Source organism: Embiotoca jacksoni, unplaced genomic scaffold (genome assembly GCF_022577435.1).
Source record: "Embiotoca jacksoni isolate LCO1_2020_lvr unplaced genomic scaffold, fEmbJac1.0.p SCAF_16, whole genome shotgun sequence".
Classification (NCBI taxonomy): Eukaryota; Metazoa; Chordata; class Actinopteri; family Embiotocidae; genus Embiotoca; species Embiotoca jacksoni.
Genome location: NW_027185296.1, coordinates 1,955,001 through 1,967,233, shown reverse-complemented (window position 1 = coordinate 1,967,233; position 12,233 = coordinate 1,955,001). Strand labels below are relative to the sequence as shown.

The following is a 12,233-nucleotide window of genomic DNA, read 5'->3' as shown; positions in this document are numbered from 1 at the left end:
GCTGTAGCGAAAACATTTCCCCTCGGGGATTAATAAAGTAAGTAACTACCTAACCTAACCTAACCTCCCTTACCCCCCCCCCCCCCCCCCAAAAAAAAAAAATAATAATAATAATAATAATAATAATAATAATAATAAAAAAATAATAATCAGTCACAATTTTACTCTGGGCTGTTTTTTTTTTTTTTTTTTTAATTCTTAAAAGACCACATTACCCTGTTTCCTCTGCGCCACCGCAAAGCATCTTGGGTAGCCTCCAACGTCCTTGTCCCACCATAGCGCACATCCACACGCGAAGGGCTCCGGGGATCTCTTCCATTCACTCGCACTTTGAACAAAATTAAAAAAAAAAAAATCTGACTTTCAGACATGTTGGCAGCAAGGTTTCTCCGTCGTGCTCTCCCCGCGCTGAGGCAAGCTCGCTCGTACGCTGAGGTCGCCTCCGGTGCCCAGCAGATGTCCTTCACCTTCGCCTCCCCGACGCAGGTAGCCAAGCTCACGTCACCGACGAGGCTTCTCGTAGGGGCCTACTAGCTTCTCGGCTAGCTGAACTTGTAGGTGAAATGCACCGTCGGAATTTGCAAGAAAAAAAAAAAAAAAAAACTCTCTCCGCGTCTCCGGCACGTGGTTTCTAACGCGTGTTTTTTTGGGTTTTTTTTTTAGCAGTAAAAAAAAATAAAATATAAAAAAAGCGCAATGCACGTCAGATGTGGTTTAGTTTTACGAGGGTTAGCTCGGCTAGCTGAGCTAGCGGTCGGTGAAACTGTCTTTGAGCAGCAATTCGCGGAGTTCACCGCGAAGCAGTGGAAGTATTTACTCCTCTGAAGTTTATTATAAACCTGCGAGGTCGTTTTTGATCACGCTTTTCAAATGTGTGATAGTTGCTCGAGGGCCCAATTCTCTGAGAGACAAATCACTGTGTTATATGGTTCACTGTAACCTTGAAGTTGGTGTCAGTGGGACTTGTTTTACTTTATTGATTATTAGTATTATTATTATTATTATTTATTTATTGTTTTACTCGGCTGTAGTTTTAAAGGGTTTTCTGTGCTCTTAACCTTCTGCTGCTGATCAGCTGTGACCGAGTCGGTATTAAAATATATATATATATATGTATATATATATAATATATATATATGTATATATATATAATATATATATATGTATATATATATATATGTATATATATGTATATATATATATATGTATATATATATAATATATATATATGTATATATATATAATATATATATATGTATATATATATAATATATATATATGTATATATATATAATATATATATATGTATGTATGTTAATAAATATAACCTTCCCAGCATTCAATTAAAAACTATTGAAATTTTGCAATCAAGTAATACTAACCGACATAATCAATATACTTTTCATGTGACAATGTGTATATATATTATATATATATATATACATATATATATAATATATATATATATGTATATATATATATCAGAACACAATTTCAGCGTAATATTATGAATTACGTAGAGAAGTAGTAAGTTGAAACCCAGTAGTTGTAGCATAATACAGATGGATGTTGTCAATGCTCTTGTCACGTTCTACATTTAGTTTTACAGATTTTTATTTCTTTCTTTATTTCTTTATTTTTTTTGCACCTGCGTCTTTGGTCGGTCGGTATTTGTTCACGTCAAGCTGCAGTTCTCGACAGGTGACGTCGTTGCCCGTCTTGATGACCTTTCCAGGTATTCTTTAAAGAGGCCAGTGTGAAGCAGGTGGACGTGCCCACGCTCACCGGCGCCTTCGGTATCCTCCCGGCCCACGTGCCCACCCTGCAGGTGCTCCGGCCAGGTGTCGTCACGGTCTTCAGCGACGACGGCTCAGCTGCCAAATATTTTGGTAAGATTATTTAAGATTATCCTTCGCAACACAACAAAACAAAAAAACGAGGTGGAGGACGGTGGACAGGACCACCGTGAAAGGCCCCTCGGTGGCATTATCTGGATCCATGGAAAGGGCAATGTACTGATGACGCCAATCGTCATTTTTGTCACGAAGAAGCACACCCATTTGTGGTTAAATGCATCTTGTACGTGGCGTTCCTGCCATGCCTTTCGGGCTTGCCCACTGTATTTTCAAATACATTGTTTTAGAAGTGTTATTTCTGAAAGGTGGTACATTTTTAACACCAGAATCATTTGGTCAACGTGAGCCGTTCGCTGCCAACTAGGTATTTCATTTGTAAATACCTCTAACGTCCTCCTGAGCAAGGAAGCCTAAATTGTTCAATTCTAAACAAAATGATAAAAAAAAATGTCCTAAATAATCGAGGTCCTCGGTTTCTTTTGTAGCTGTTGTAACAGTAGATGCGCGTTAAATTTACTGCTTCGTTTAGAATGAAGACTGAATATCTTTCGTATCCTGTTTCAGCTGTTTAGAAAAAGTTATACAAATCCTTGATGAAAATATTACCCCGGCTCGGTTTCAAAGTCCGTACAAAGTGTGCTTCAATTACCGCGGGACAACGCCGCGGGAAAGTCACCGCGGTGGCTCAGTTGTCCTCGTCTTCACACACCCGAAGCGTCACTAACACCGCCTCGATACGATTACACGCGTTGCTCATCCACCCGGGTAGGACGACGCCTCGTACGAAGCCAGAGCAACAAGTTCAGATTGTGCAGCATCTCTCTCGGCTCTTCCCTTCGTCAGGGCTTCGTCGAGTTCGGCCCACGATGCCTCGGGAAGGCTCAACAGCAGTCCTGATTAAAAAATAAAAATTAAAAAAAAAATCCAGGAAGCGGGCAGTGCTTTTGGGCTCTATTGCATATTGTATTAATTATGGCTCTGTGGCATCGTCTATAGTTGTACCGTTTTGTGTTTGCAGTGAGCAGTGGGTCAGTAACAGTCAACGCTGATTCTTCAGTGCAACTGCTATGTGAGGAGGCTGTTCCCCTGGACCAGCTGGACATTGCAGTGAGTATGGTGTCGGCCTCATTTCACTCGCATGCACAACAGAGCCTAGATGTACGCATCTGGGTCAGTATATTAAAATATATTGTAAGATGAACTCAATTTGTCAGCTGTCAAAAGTTATACTTTACAGTTTATGCCAGCATAGTTTCATATTTTAACCGCAATGCTGCTAATCGGTTTGCTGACTTCATTTATGCCGATGCTGTATTCACAGGATTGTTGCGTCAATACGATGAAAGTTGTTTGGCATTTTTTTTCACCACATCAGCCTAAAACAGAAAAAAAGGCAGCACAGTCTCAGCATTGATGTAAATTTATATATATATATGTATTTCAGACTGGATTTTATTTACTGTCTTTGTGTTGTAGATTAAATTTTTCTTTTAAAAGAATAAAATCCTTGTTAATCAATATTGACTTATCCATAATAACAACATGGAGAAATACTTGAAAATGTATTAAGAATCAAAGTCTTAAATCTCTCATTCACAAAGTTATTCAGACCTTTAACTCAGAACTTGTGGATTTGGGAAGTTTAGGCCGTCCTTCCTTGCAGATCCTCTCAGACACCGTAAGATCTGGGAAGCGTCTCTGAACTTCAGGTGTCTGCACAAAGATTTTCTTTGGGGTTAAAGTCAGGACTTTCCCCTCAAATGGCTCAGCCAGAGATTCGTTCTGGCCACTGTTGTCTTGGCTGCTTTTGCTTCGAGTGATTGTTCACGAAAAAGGCATTTGATTAAGGCGGTGTAAAGTGTCATGGTTACATTTCTGGACACTTAAGGTCACCTTCAGTTCGATGTCTGTGATGTTTTGTTCCATTTTGTTACTGGACAGGCCCTCAAGGAAAACATGATCTTGCGATCACAGTAATGAATACAATTTCTGACTCCTCAATATAGAACATTTAAAAGTTTAACAATTTATTTAAAGTTGGCCATATTTACAGCAGGACTTATTGACTGAACTGGAGCTAATTCTACCGATAAACCTGTAAGTGCATTCAACGACCCTGAATTGACTTTACTGACCAGCCATCTAAAAGTTGCATTGATCCAGTCATTATAAACGCTCTAAGGGTTTTCATGGTCTTGTATTACACCATGTTTAATGAGGAATTAATTGCATGGCATCAATATTTGTGTCACATGTACACAGCCTCTGAGATCCGGTGCGCAACAAAGGAGAATAATATTTATTTAACTGATGTTGGTAAAAAAAAAAAAAAAAAAAGGCATTAATTAATATCAGTTTTTATGTGTGCACTGTAACATTACTCTGTGGTCATACCCGTCAGTAGAATATGTAAGTTTGAAAATTGGTTTTAATTTGACAGTTTGATCTGTCCTTCACTAACACATTTTTGTTTTTAATTCTAGCACCAAATAAGGTCTGTTTAATCTTATTATATTTAAAAATGTACTCTGCAGCCACGGTCTTTGTACCTGAGGTGCTCTGTTGGTCTGTATGTATATATGTATGTATCTTTAGAATTGGACTTGTGAAGGGCGAGCAAAACGATGAATTTATTCTGAGTTGTATTATTATTATTATGATTATGATGGTGGTTTGTTCGTGTGAATCAAGTTTGCGGTTTCAGGGCTGATGTCATGGTGCATCAGTTCAAACTCTTAGAGCCAGTATCTTCTCTTCAAAGTACTTTTTTTTAAATCACAAACTGTTCAAGGAGGAGACCTTTCAAATTCTCACCAGCCAGATTGAAAACTATGCTGTTTGCACACACACACTTATGGTCATATTGTTCCATCTGTGTGGGCTGATGTTTCTGAATCTGCTTTGCCACATATTCGAACATGGGCGGAGTCTCTTTTTACTCATCCGGCAGGGCCGACTTGGCAGATGCCTTCAGAATGTCAGTCCTAAAGGGGTCAGTGGATTGTTTGTGGATCTCCTGTGTTTTAACGAGACCGCTGTGATGGGTGATGGATTTGTCGAGGCTCCCATAATTCCCGATTGCTCACCCCGGTCGTGGCCTTTGACAGCAGAAACATTTCTCCTTCTGATGTAGACCCCCCCCCCCCCCCCCCCCTCTCCCTCTCGGCCGTTGAGCCCCTCCCAGCTGATGATTATCCAGCTGATCAGCGTTGTCGCTGGACTTCAGTGTTGAGTCCTTGTTTAAATGTCACTCTTGTTAATGCTAGGCTGTTACTATGCACTCGGTGTGGAGGTGTCTTATCTTTGACCTTGGGCTGTGCCACTGTCACTGTCAAGTTGACTCCATGGCAGTAAATGAGTTTTTTTTTTTCTTTTTCTTCTTTTTTCTCCCCCTACTCCGTAGTAACAATGCACATGGGCCCACACTGTTAATAAGGAGGGAAAGGTCAGTCACTGTTGAGTTATAGCAGATGTGTCAAATCCCTACTGGGAGACCTTTAACTTCCAGCTATGTTTGGCATTTCTCGTTTCTAATCGCGACTGTGACAAATGGAGCTTTCAGAGCAAAGAGGCAGTGGGGATTTTCTCTGCTCGTCTTTCTCCTCACTTTTGATTCATCCTTGCTCCGCCTTGCTTATTTGGCTTTTACATCCCAGTAAGCCTCAGAGGCCTTTTTGGGGGGGTGATTAGACTTTTACCAACTCTTCTTGGTCCAGTGATTTTTCTGAATAACCGGCTGATCAGCTGTTTGAGATTAGTTTTTGTCGTTAGGTGATAGATGACGAGGGCGCGTCTGTTGCTTCACACCGGAGTAATAACGGCTCCGAGCGGGAACAACGCAACTGACCTGCATCTTCGTCGAAGTCTGAACCGCGGGCTTTGTCATTTGTGTACCTGTTTTGTTTTGCACAGCTGCATGATCTGTTTTTCTGTCTATTTTTAGGCGGCCAAGGCCAACCTGGAGAAGGCCCAGTCTGAATTGGCCGGTACATCCGACGAGGCAGGAAGGGCAGAAGCTCAGATCAGCGTAGAGGCAAACGAGGCCATCGTCAAGGCTCTGGAGTAGACCTGTGGTACGACCGCTCGGCTGCTGCACCATGATCTGATTATTAGAAGGATGTCCTGTTAATAAGAATGAAAGTGGAAATGTTGACAGGAAATTAGTGCCCACTTACAGCGTCACATTTTATGTATCAAACTGAGTCCTATTTATTTTCTCCCTCTAGGTAATCTTTTCTGTTGCTTTTAATGGAAATCCATCTGTGTTTCCAGCTCTGTCACGTCAGTGTCCAGAAGGTTCCATGCTTTCTTTGTACAGTGGATGAAATAAAAAATACATTTATTTGGAATTACATGGTGGTCGAGTCAGTGGTGTTTTCTTGTGATACAGCCTTCTCCTGCTGTTTAATGATGATGATTGATTAAGTTGATCAAATACTTTTATTGCACTGTCAACCTGACTCCCATAGATTTGTATAACCCAACAAGACGTTGTAATTACTTTTAATTAATTAATGTGTTGTGGAAAATGCATCACAAAAAAAATAATGTCTATGTGATAATGGTTGCGGCCACTTGGGGGCAGCAGACATCAGTTAAAATTTATTTTATCAAGGTCTTTCAGATAATCAGATTTACTACTTCTCGGCAAACCATAGTTTCAGGGAAGGAACTGTCATATTTCTCATTTTGCCCACTGCTTCATCTGATTACCTTCGTGGTGACTCCTCAACAGAAACAACTCGTTATTGAATCATGGCGCTGTGTATCAGGCCTTTCATTTGAAGAAAGCTTAGTCACTGTTACTGATGCGGGGCCCCACTCCTGGGTTGGAATTACTTGGAATCCTCAGTGGCTTGACTTAAATGTGTTGGCATTGCTTGTTGTTTATTATGCGCGATGACCTCAGGCTACTGTGATGAAGCCAGGCAAAGTCCTTGACTGGCCGTCCCGTGTGTGGAAAACTGGGCTTTTCTCTTGTTTCATAACAACCAGCTTTCAGCTCAGACACTGCAGGAGGCGCTGACCTCATTCACGTGCCGATTGGAGGCTTTCAGAGCAGCAAACCACAACCGGTTTATTTTGAATGTCAAAACTATCGAGGGCCTTCAACAAGCGTTCACACACAAATGCTCCCATAGCTGTTAACGTGCTATACATGTGTTTTATTTTTTTTTTTTAAAGCGGGATCACCTGCATTGAGGAGGGACTTCTCGGTAAAGGCGCCGTGTTTTATAGCTGTCAAATCTGTTGAAAAATCTTTTTCTACCGATTTAAAAACATGCTATGTAAACTGACTTCCCTCGCTACCCATTAATAATGAAAAAGAAAAAAAAAAAATCGCTGTCAACACTTCTCACACATCCTGCTCTCTGTTCTCTTTTCTGTCTGTCTCTTTCATCCAAGCCTTCAAGTCCCAGCTGCGCATGCACACTCATGAGCAATACACACTTCACTCATCGGTTGGCTTGCCGGGCCTGGAGACGTGCGTGTGAGTAACACTTCTGACAAACAAGATGAAACGGTCATGTCAAAACCGCCACTTCTTTAATCCAGATTACTGACGGGCAGAGGGATATTGAAACCAGGCCGTATCTATATATATATACATGTATATATATATATATATATAAATATTTGTAGATTATACAGATTTTAATGCTTCTCATCGAAAAGCAAAGCAGAAAATGCCCATGTGCTTTCCGTGTGAACCCTCTCTTCTCAGTTTGTTGCTCAAACAGCGCTGGATGTTCCATCTTTTCTAAAAAAAAAAAAAAAAAAAAACCGCAAGATGCTGTCATATTGAGGAACCAGTCCTTTTGGTTTGGATTCCAGTTTTAGTTTTGTTCTAAACTGGCGCCGAATACATTCATAGTGAAAAAAAAAAAAGAGTTGAAGTCATTCATCTGTTCCTCACAGCCGAATTACGTGTCCTAAATGGACTGTCTGACCTAAGTGTTGAAGTGCTGCACGGTGATATAAAAGCAGTGAAGTGGTGTACGTGCATTGATAAAGGATGATGTCTATCCAGCGAGAGCCCTTACGCGATAGCTGTTTGCTGCTGTTCCAAGGCCGATCAAGCCTGCGATAATAGTCACTGTCCATCTCCTATGGATGGCCATGTACTGTAATTTAAAGATCGTACCGTCTTTACCAGGCGGAGAAAAACATGATACACACTATGACAATCCATGGCGTCATCTTTGAGTGGTACTCGAACACAAAACGACTCAGCTTTGGTACGGCTTATTGTATTTACTGAGTCAACCATTGGAGGAACAAAAGAGACTAGCCCACGTGTGTCATCGTATTTAGGATGATGTCAGTGCTCAAAAAAGCGGAGTTCAGTTTTAAAGCGTCTTGCGACAGTGAGAATATCTTTGGTAGCTGCATGATTTTAAACTTAAAAAAAAATTGCTCGGATGTGTAGCGGCGTGGTGAACAATCCATAGCTTTACCGAATGGTCCCCTCCAATCGTGTTTTAAGATGTATATTGAATACTCAGAATAATGTGCGTCTGACCTGTAAAAGAAATTCAATTATGTTGGAAAAAAAAAAAATCCTTGAATGAAAACTAGTCATTCTCTCTTCGTGAGCACAAAATGTCTCGTACGTTAATGTAAAGTCCAAGACCAGCTTCCAAACTATTTGTGATGTCACAAATCACGCTGGTAGGCTGGCCTTAAAATCTGATTTTCAATGGGCACGGGGAAATCTGCAGATAAATGCATTCAAATGTGTTAAACCCTGCACACGCATCCTTCTTCATAGAGAAGCTCAAGCATTCAAACTGTTGGAACGTGAAGAAAAAAACAACCCATTTTTAAGTGGAGGGGGACCGTAAGTAGTCAAGCCATCAAGAAAACATAGTCTGCTGCTCTTCACTGTTTCGTGTGACTGTTGTAATAATATCTTTGGGTTTTGGAGTGCTGGTCACAAACTTGTTACCTTGCAGAGAAACTGGATCTTGACATCTCGTGACAAACCATCTGAAGCACCAGATTAACACATGTGCAGCAGCTAATGATTGTTGTGAGTTTGAACTAATCTGTTGACTATTTAATAGATTTATTGATGATTCAGAGAAAGTCAGCTGGTAAAAAAAAAAAAAAAAAAAAAAACATGCCCCACAAACCTAATTAGCCTCAGCCTCAGCCGGTCCTTCTGTTGTTGGTGAACTTTACCTGCAGCTATTAGCATATTGTCCTAGTGAGCAACCTTCCAAAGCTTTTAAAAACCAGCTTGCTTTTCCACACAGGCTAGAGAGGCTCGTCATTATGACACCGTCTTCACTTTCGCAGCAATGCTGCACTTCAAGCACAATAACAACAATGGTGGACTAGTACCAGTTTTCCTGGCTGGGAGCTCTGTCTTTTTCTGTTGAATCACGAAGAACTGATTTGAAATGAGACACCAGCTCCAAAACCGGCTCCCCAACTGCCGCGGTGGAAATGGGCTGACAGAGCTGCTGGCACGGCTGTCTACTTTCTTGAAAAATGATTTCCACAAGTCATTGATTATTACATTTAAAGACCACTTTTCTGACGATTGACTCATCGATTAATGGACTAATAATTTCAACATTCGACACAACAAGCAATCGGAAAATGTCACCTCGGAAGCTTTTGGGACATTTTAAAGATGTTTTTCAGTGCCCATGTAAAAATGGCAGCTCTGAAGATAGAATAAAATAATAATAATTAAAAAAAAATCAAATTACATTTGAGTGTGCACCTTCGTAAAGTCCGCCGGGGGTACTTAGGCTTGTATTGAAGCATGCAGGGCTGGACTGGGACAAAACATATTTCTTGTGCGCATGTGCCCCCACGTGCATGTGCGCGTGTGAAGCATGTGTCACTGTAGTGGTAAAGTGGACAATAAAATGAATCGTAAAGCTGACGGAAAAAATGGGGGCACAAGATTTCCTTCACGTACTGTCAAGAGGCTCCAACATGACACGCACTGGCTGCGAGACAGCGGGAGATTTTCCTGTATGCCTTTGAGCATCTTGATACAGGCTTAGTCACTGGCTGTATGGATCTGGATGTTGAGTGACTTTAGCGTCATCTGACTTGAACTGCAGATGAGAGTCTCTCAGTGGACACTCAAACGTAAACCCTCTTCATCTGTTTCACTGCTCGTATTAGCCTGACATCATGGGACACACTTCACATGCACCCCTCATTGACATTTCACTGCTCGTGTTAATGAGAATTCATGCAGCTGACAGTATTGGGAGACCTCTTAATTTATCAGGCACAATTGTGAAAAAATAGAACATTGTGATAGGTGAGTAATAAGGGAGTTATGCATTAAAATGGGAGAGTGACTGATGACACATTATGAGAGTAATCAGATTTTTAAACAGCTGCTGTGACTGTAAAAAAAAAAAAAATCCTCAAGGCACACATACCTTCAGTTTAAACAGAAACCCTTAGATTACATTTTGGATGACTCATTTACAGGAAGTAAAGTCATGATTTGATTTGATTTGATCAACAGGAAAAACAAACGGCAACCAGCCAAAACACTTTGTGTCTTGCTTGTCCTGTTTATTTCTTGTCTGTGCAGTCTTGTCATGTTAAGAATTATTTGAACGGCAAATCTGATCATCCAGAGAGAAGACATTTTCCAGCGGCAGGTAGTAGGCTGCAGGATATTGAGAGTGGCTGATGTGTGAAGGCAAATGAGAGACCCCGAGAAGGAACTCAGAGGAAATTAAAGGCCTGGAAATTTTAAACGCTTTGAGCGGTGAGCCAGCTATGACTTTGAGGATGGCAATTTTCAACACACCAGATTGCACCAAAATTACACATATCATCCAGCGTGCATAATCACCCGTCTTGGAACTTTAATATACTGCGGATGTCACAATACATGCAGATACATAAACACATTTGGGGGCTGCTTTCTTAAATGTGAAAACTGAAAATTTCCACCTATGAGATGTGGTCAAACATGGCCAAGTGTGTATCCCGGGGTGAATTGAGGCTTTACAGCGGCAAGAGAGGAAGAGAAGCGTCCATAGAGCGGAGCTGATTGAAGTGCTGACCTTTTGGTGAGGCTGTGTAAAGAGGGGGCCCGCAGACTCTCAGTCAGCTGTCAGATACTGCATCCAGCCGGGTAGTGGGAGTAGGGCCCTGACACCAGCCTCCCACCACTCTGCCCTGTTTATGTCATCCATCCCTCCATTCTTACAGCCTTCCATTCCACATAAACACCCACCCACCCGCCAAATACACACCACACACACCTTACACACACACACACACACACACACGCAAACACTCACCCAGACACAAACATACACACAAACATACTTCAACCTGTGCCAGCAAGGTAACATTTCTACAAATAGCAGTGTGGGCATTTGGGAGAAAAATTGCAAAGCAGCAAACGCAGCCTGCTGTAGGGGTGAGATAATCAGCTTTGTGGTAACAGCAAATGGCCCCCTGAGTGGCAAGGCAGGTAATCGTTGCACTGAGTGTTTCTGTGGGAGAGGGGAAGAGCGCTCTACTGGCCTTATGTGTGTGTGTCAACGCATATTCAGACAGAAATGAGGAGCCAACACAAAGACACGCGTGTATAAAAGTACCACATATACTCACCTATAAGATTAATTACTATGGTTGTTGGTCTGCCATCTGCGCTTTTAAAATTAGACTAAAAAAAAGGAATTCAAAATAAAGATGCATTTTTGCAGCCGTGAAAAATAAAGCTGTTCCTTGGCTAGACCAGTGAGATGTTAAATAGACACAAAAAAAACAACCTCTCAGCTGTGTTAAGAGCCGCTCTCCCACTTCCTACAAGCAGCGCAGGTGGGGCACATTTACATGAGGCAAAAAAACATGCAGCAGATTTGCTTAAACTAAGCTTGGAGTTATTCCACATCCCCGGTCTGTTTCCAGTTTCGCAGTGCTTTGATGATCTTCACTAAATTACTCATTACCAAAGAAAAACATCCACTCTTTCCTTTTTGTCAATTCAAGGCTCTAATTAGCAGATTCGAGTGGTTTGATGTGCATTTTTACAGCACTATGCATAAATGAAAACTAAAGGATGCAATATCTGGCAAACAAAAGGCAACGCGAGTGAAATTAAATCTTCCCTTGAAGAAATATTGAATAAAGAAGGCTGTGCATTTGTGCATGTCTGTATGAGAGATTACGAGGCGGGCTTTGTCCGGGACAGATGTGTAAAATGTCGGTCTTTCTCCGGGGCTGCTGACAGAGACGGCTGTTTGACATTCGAACCAAAGTAGTTACATGCTCCATGAGAGTGCATCAGCAGGGATGGGCCCATCCTGTGTGTACGGTATGTACAGTCCAACTTGAGTCGGCATGTATACCTGTGTGAGGGTAAAAATATGATTTGAG

The 12,233-nt window shown here is 41.4% G+C and overlaps 1 protein-coding gene across 2 annotated transcripts; it reads left to right on the top strand.

The window, feature by feature from the left end:
• The first annotated feature begins 250 nt into the window (after positions 1–250).
• atp5f1d (ATP synthase F1 subunit delta) lies at positions 251–6,208 on the top strand. Of its 2 annotated transcripts, XM_069150165.1 has the most exons (5): positions 251–486; positions 1,736–1,889; positions 2,875–2,963; positions 5,800–5,929; positions 6,083–6,208. In XM_069150165.1, exons 1-4 carry the CDS (start codon positions 370–372, stop codon positions 5,920–5,922), a joined length of 483 nt encoding a protein of 160 aa, XP_069006266.1. In that variant the 5' UTR covers positions 251–369; the 3' UTR covers positions 5,923–5,929; positions 6,083–6,208. The 2 variants fall into 2 exon arrangements, with proteins under 2 accessions (XP_069006266.1, XP_069006265.1); XM_069150164.1 differs by having other exon boundaries at positions 5,800–6,208.
• Positions 6,209–12,233: the final 6,025 nt, after the last annotated feature.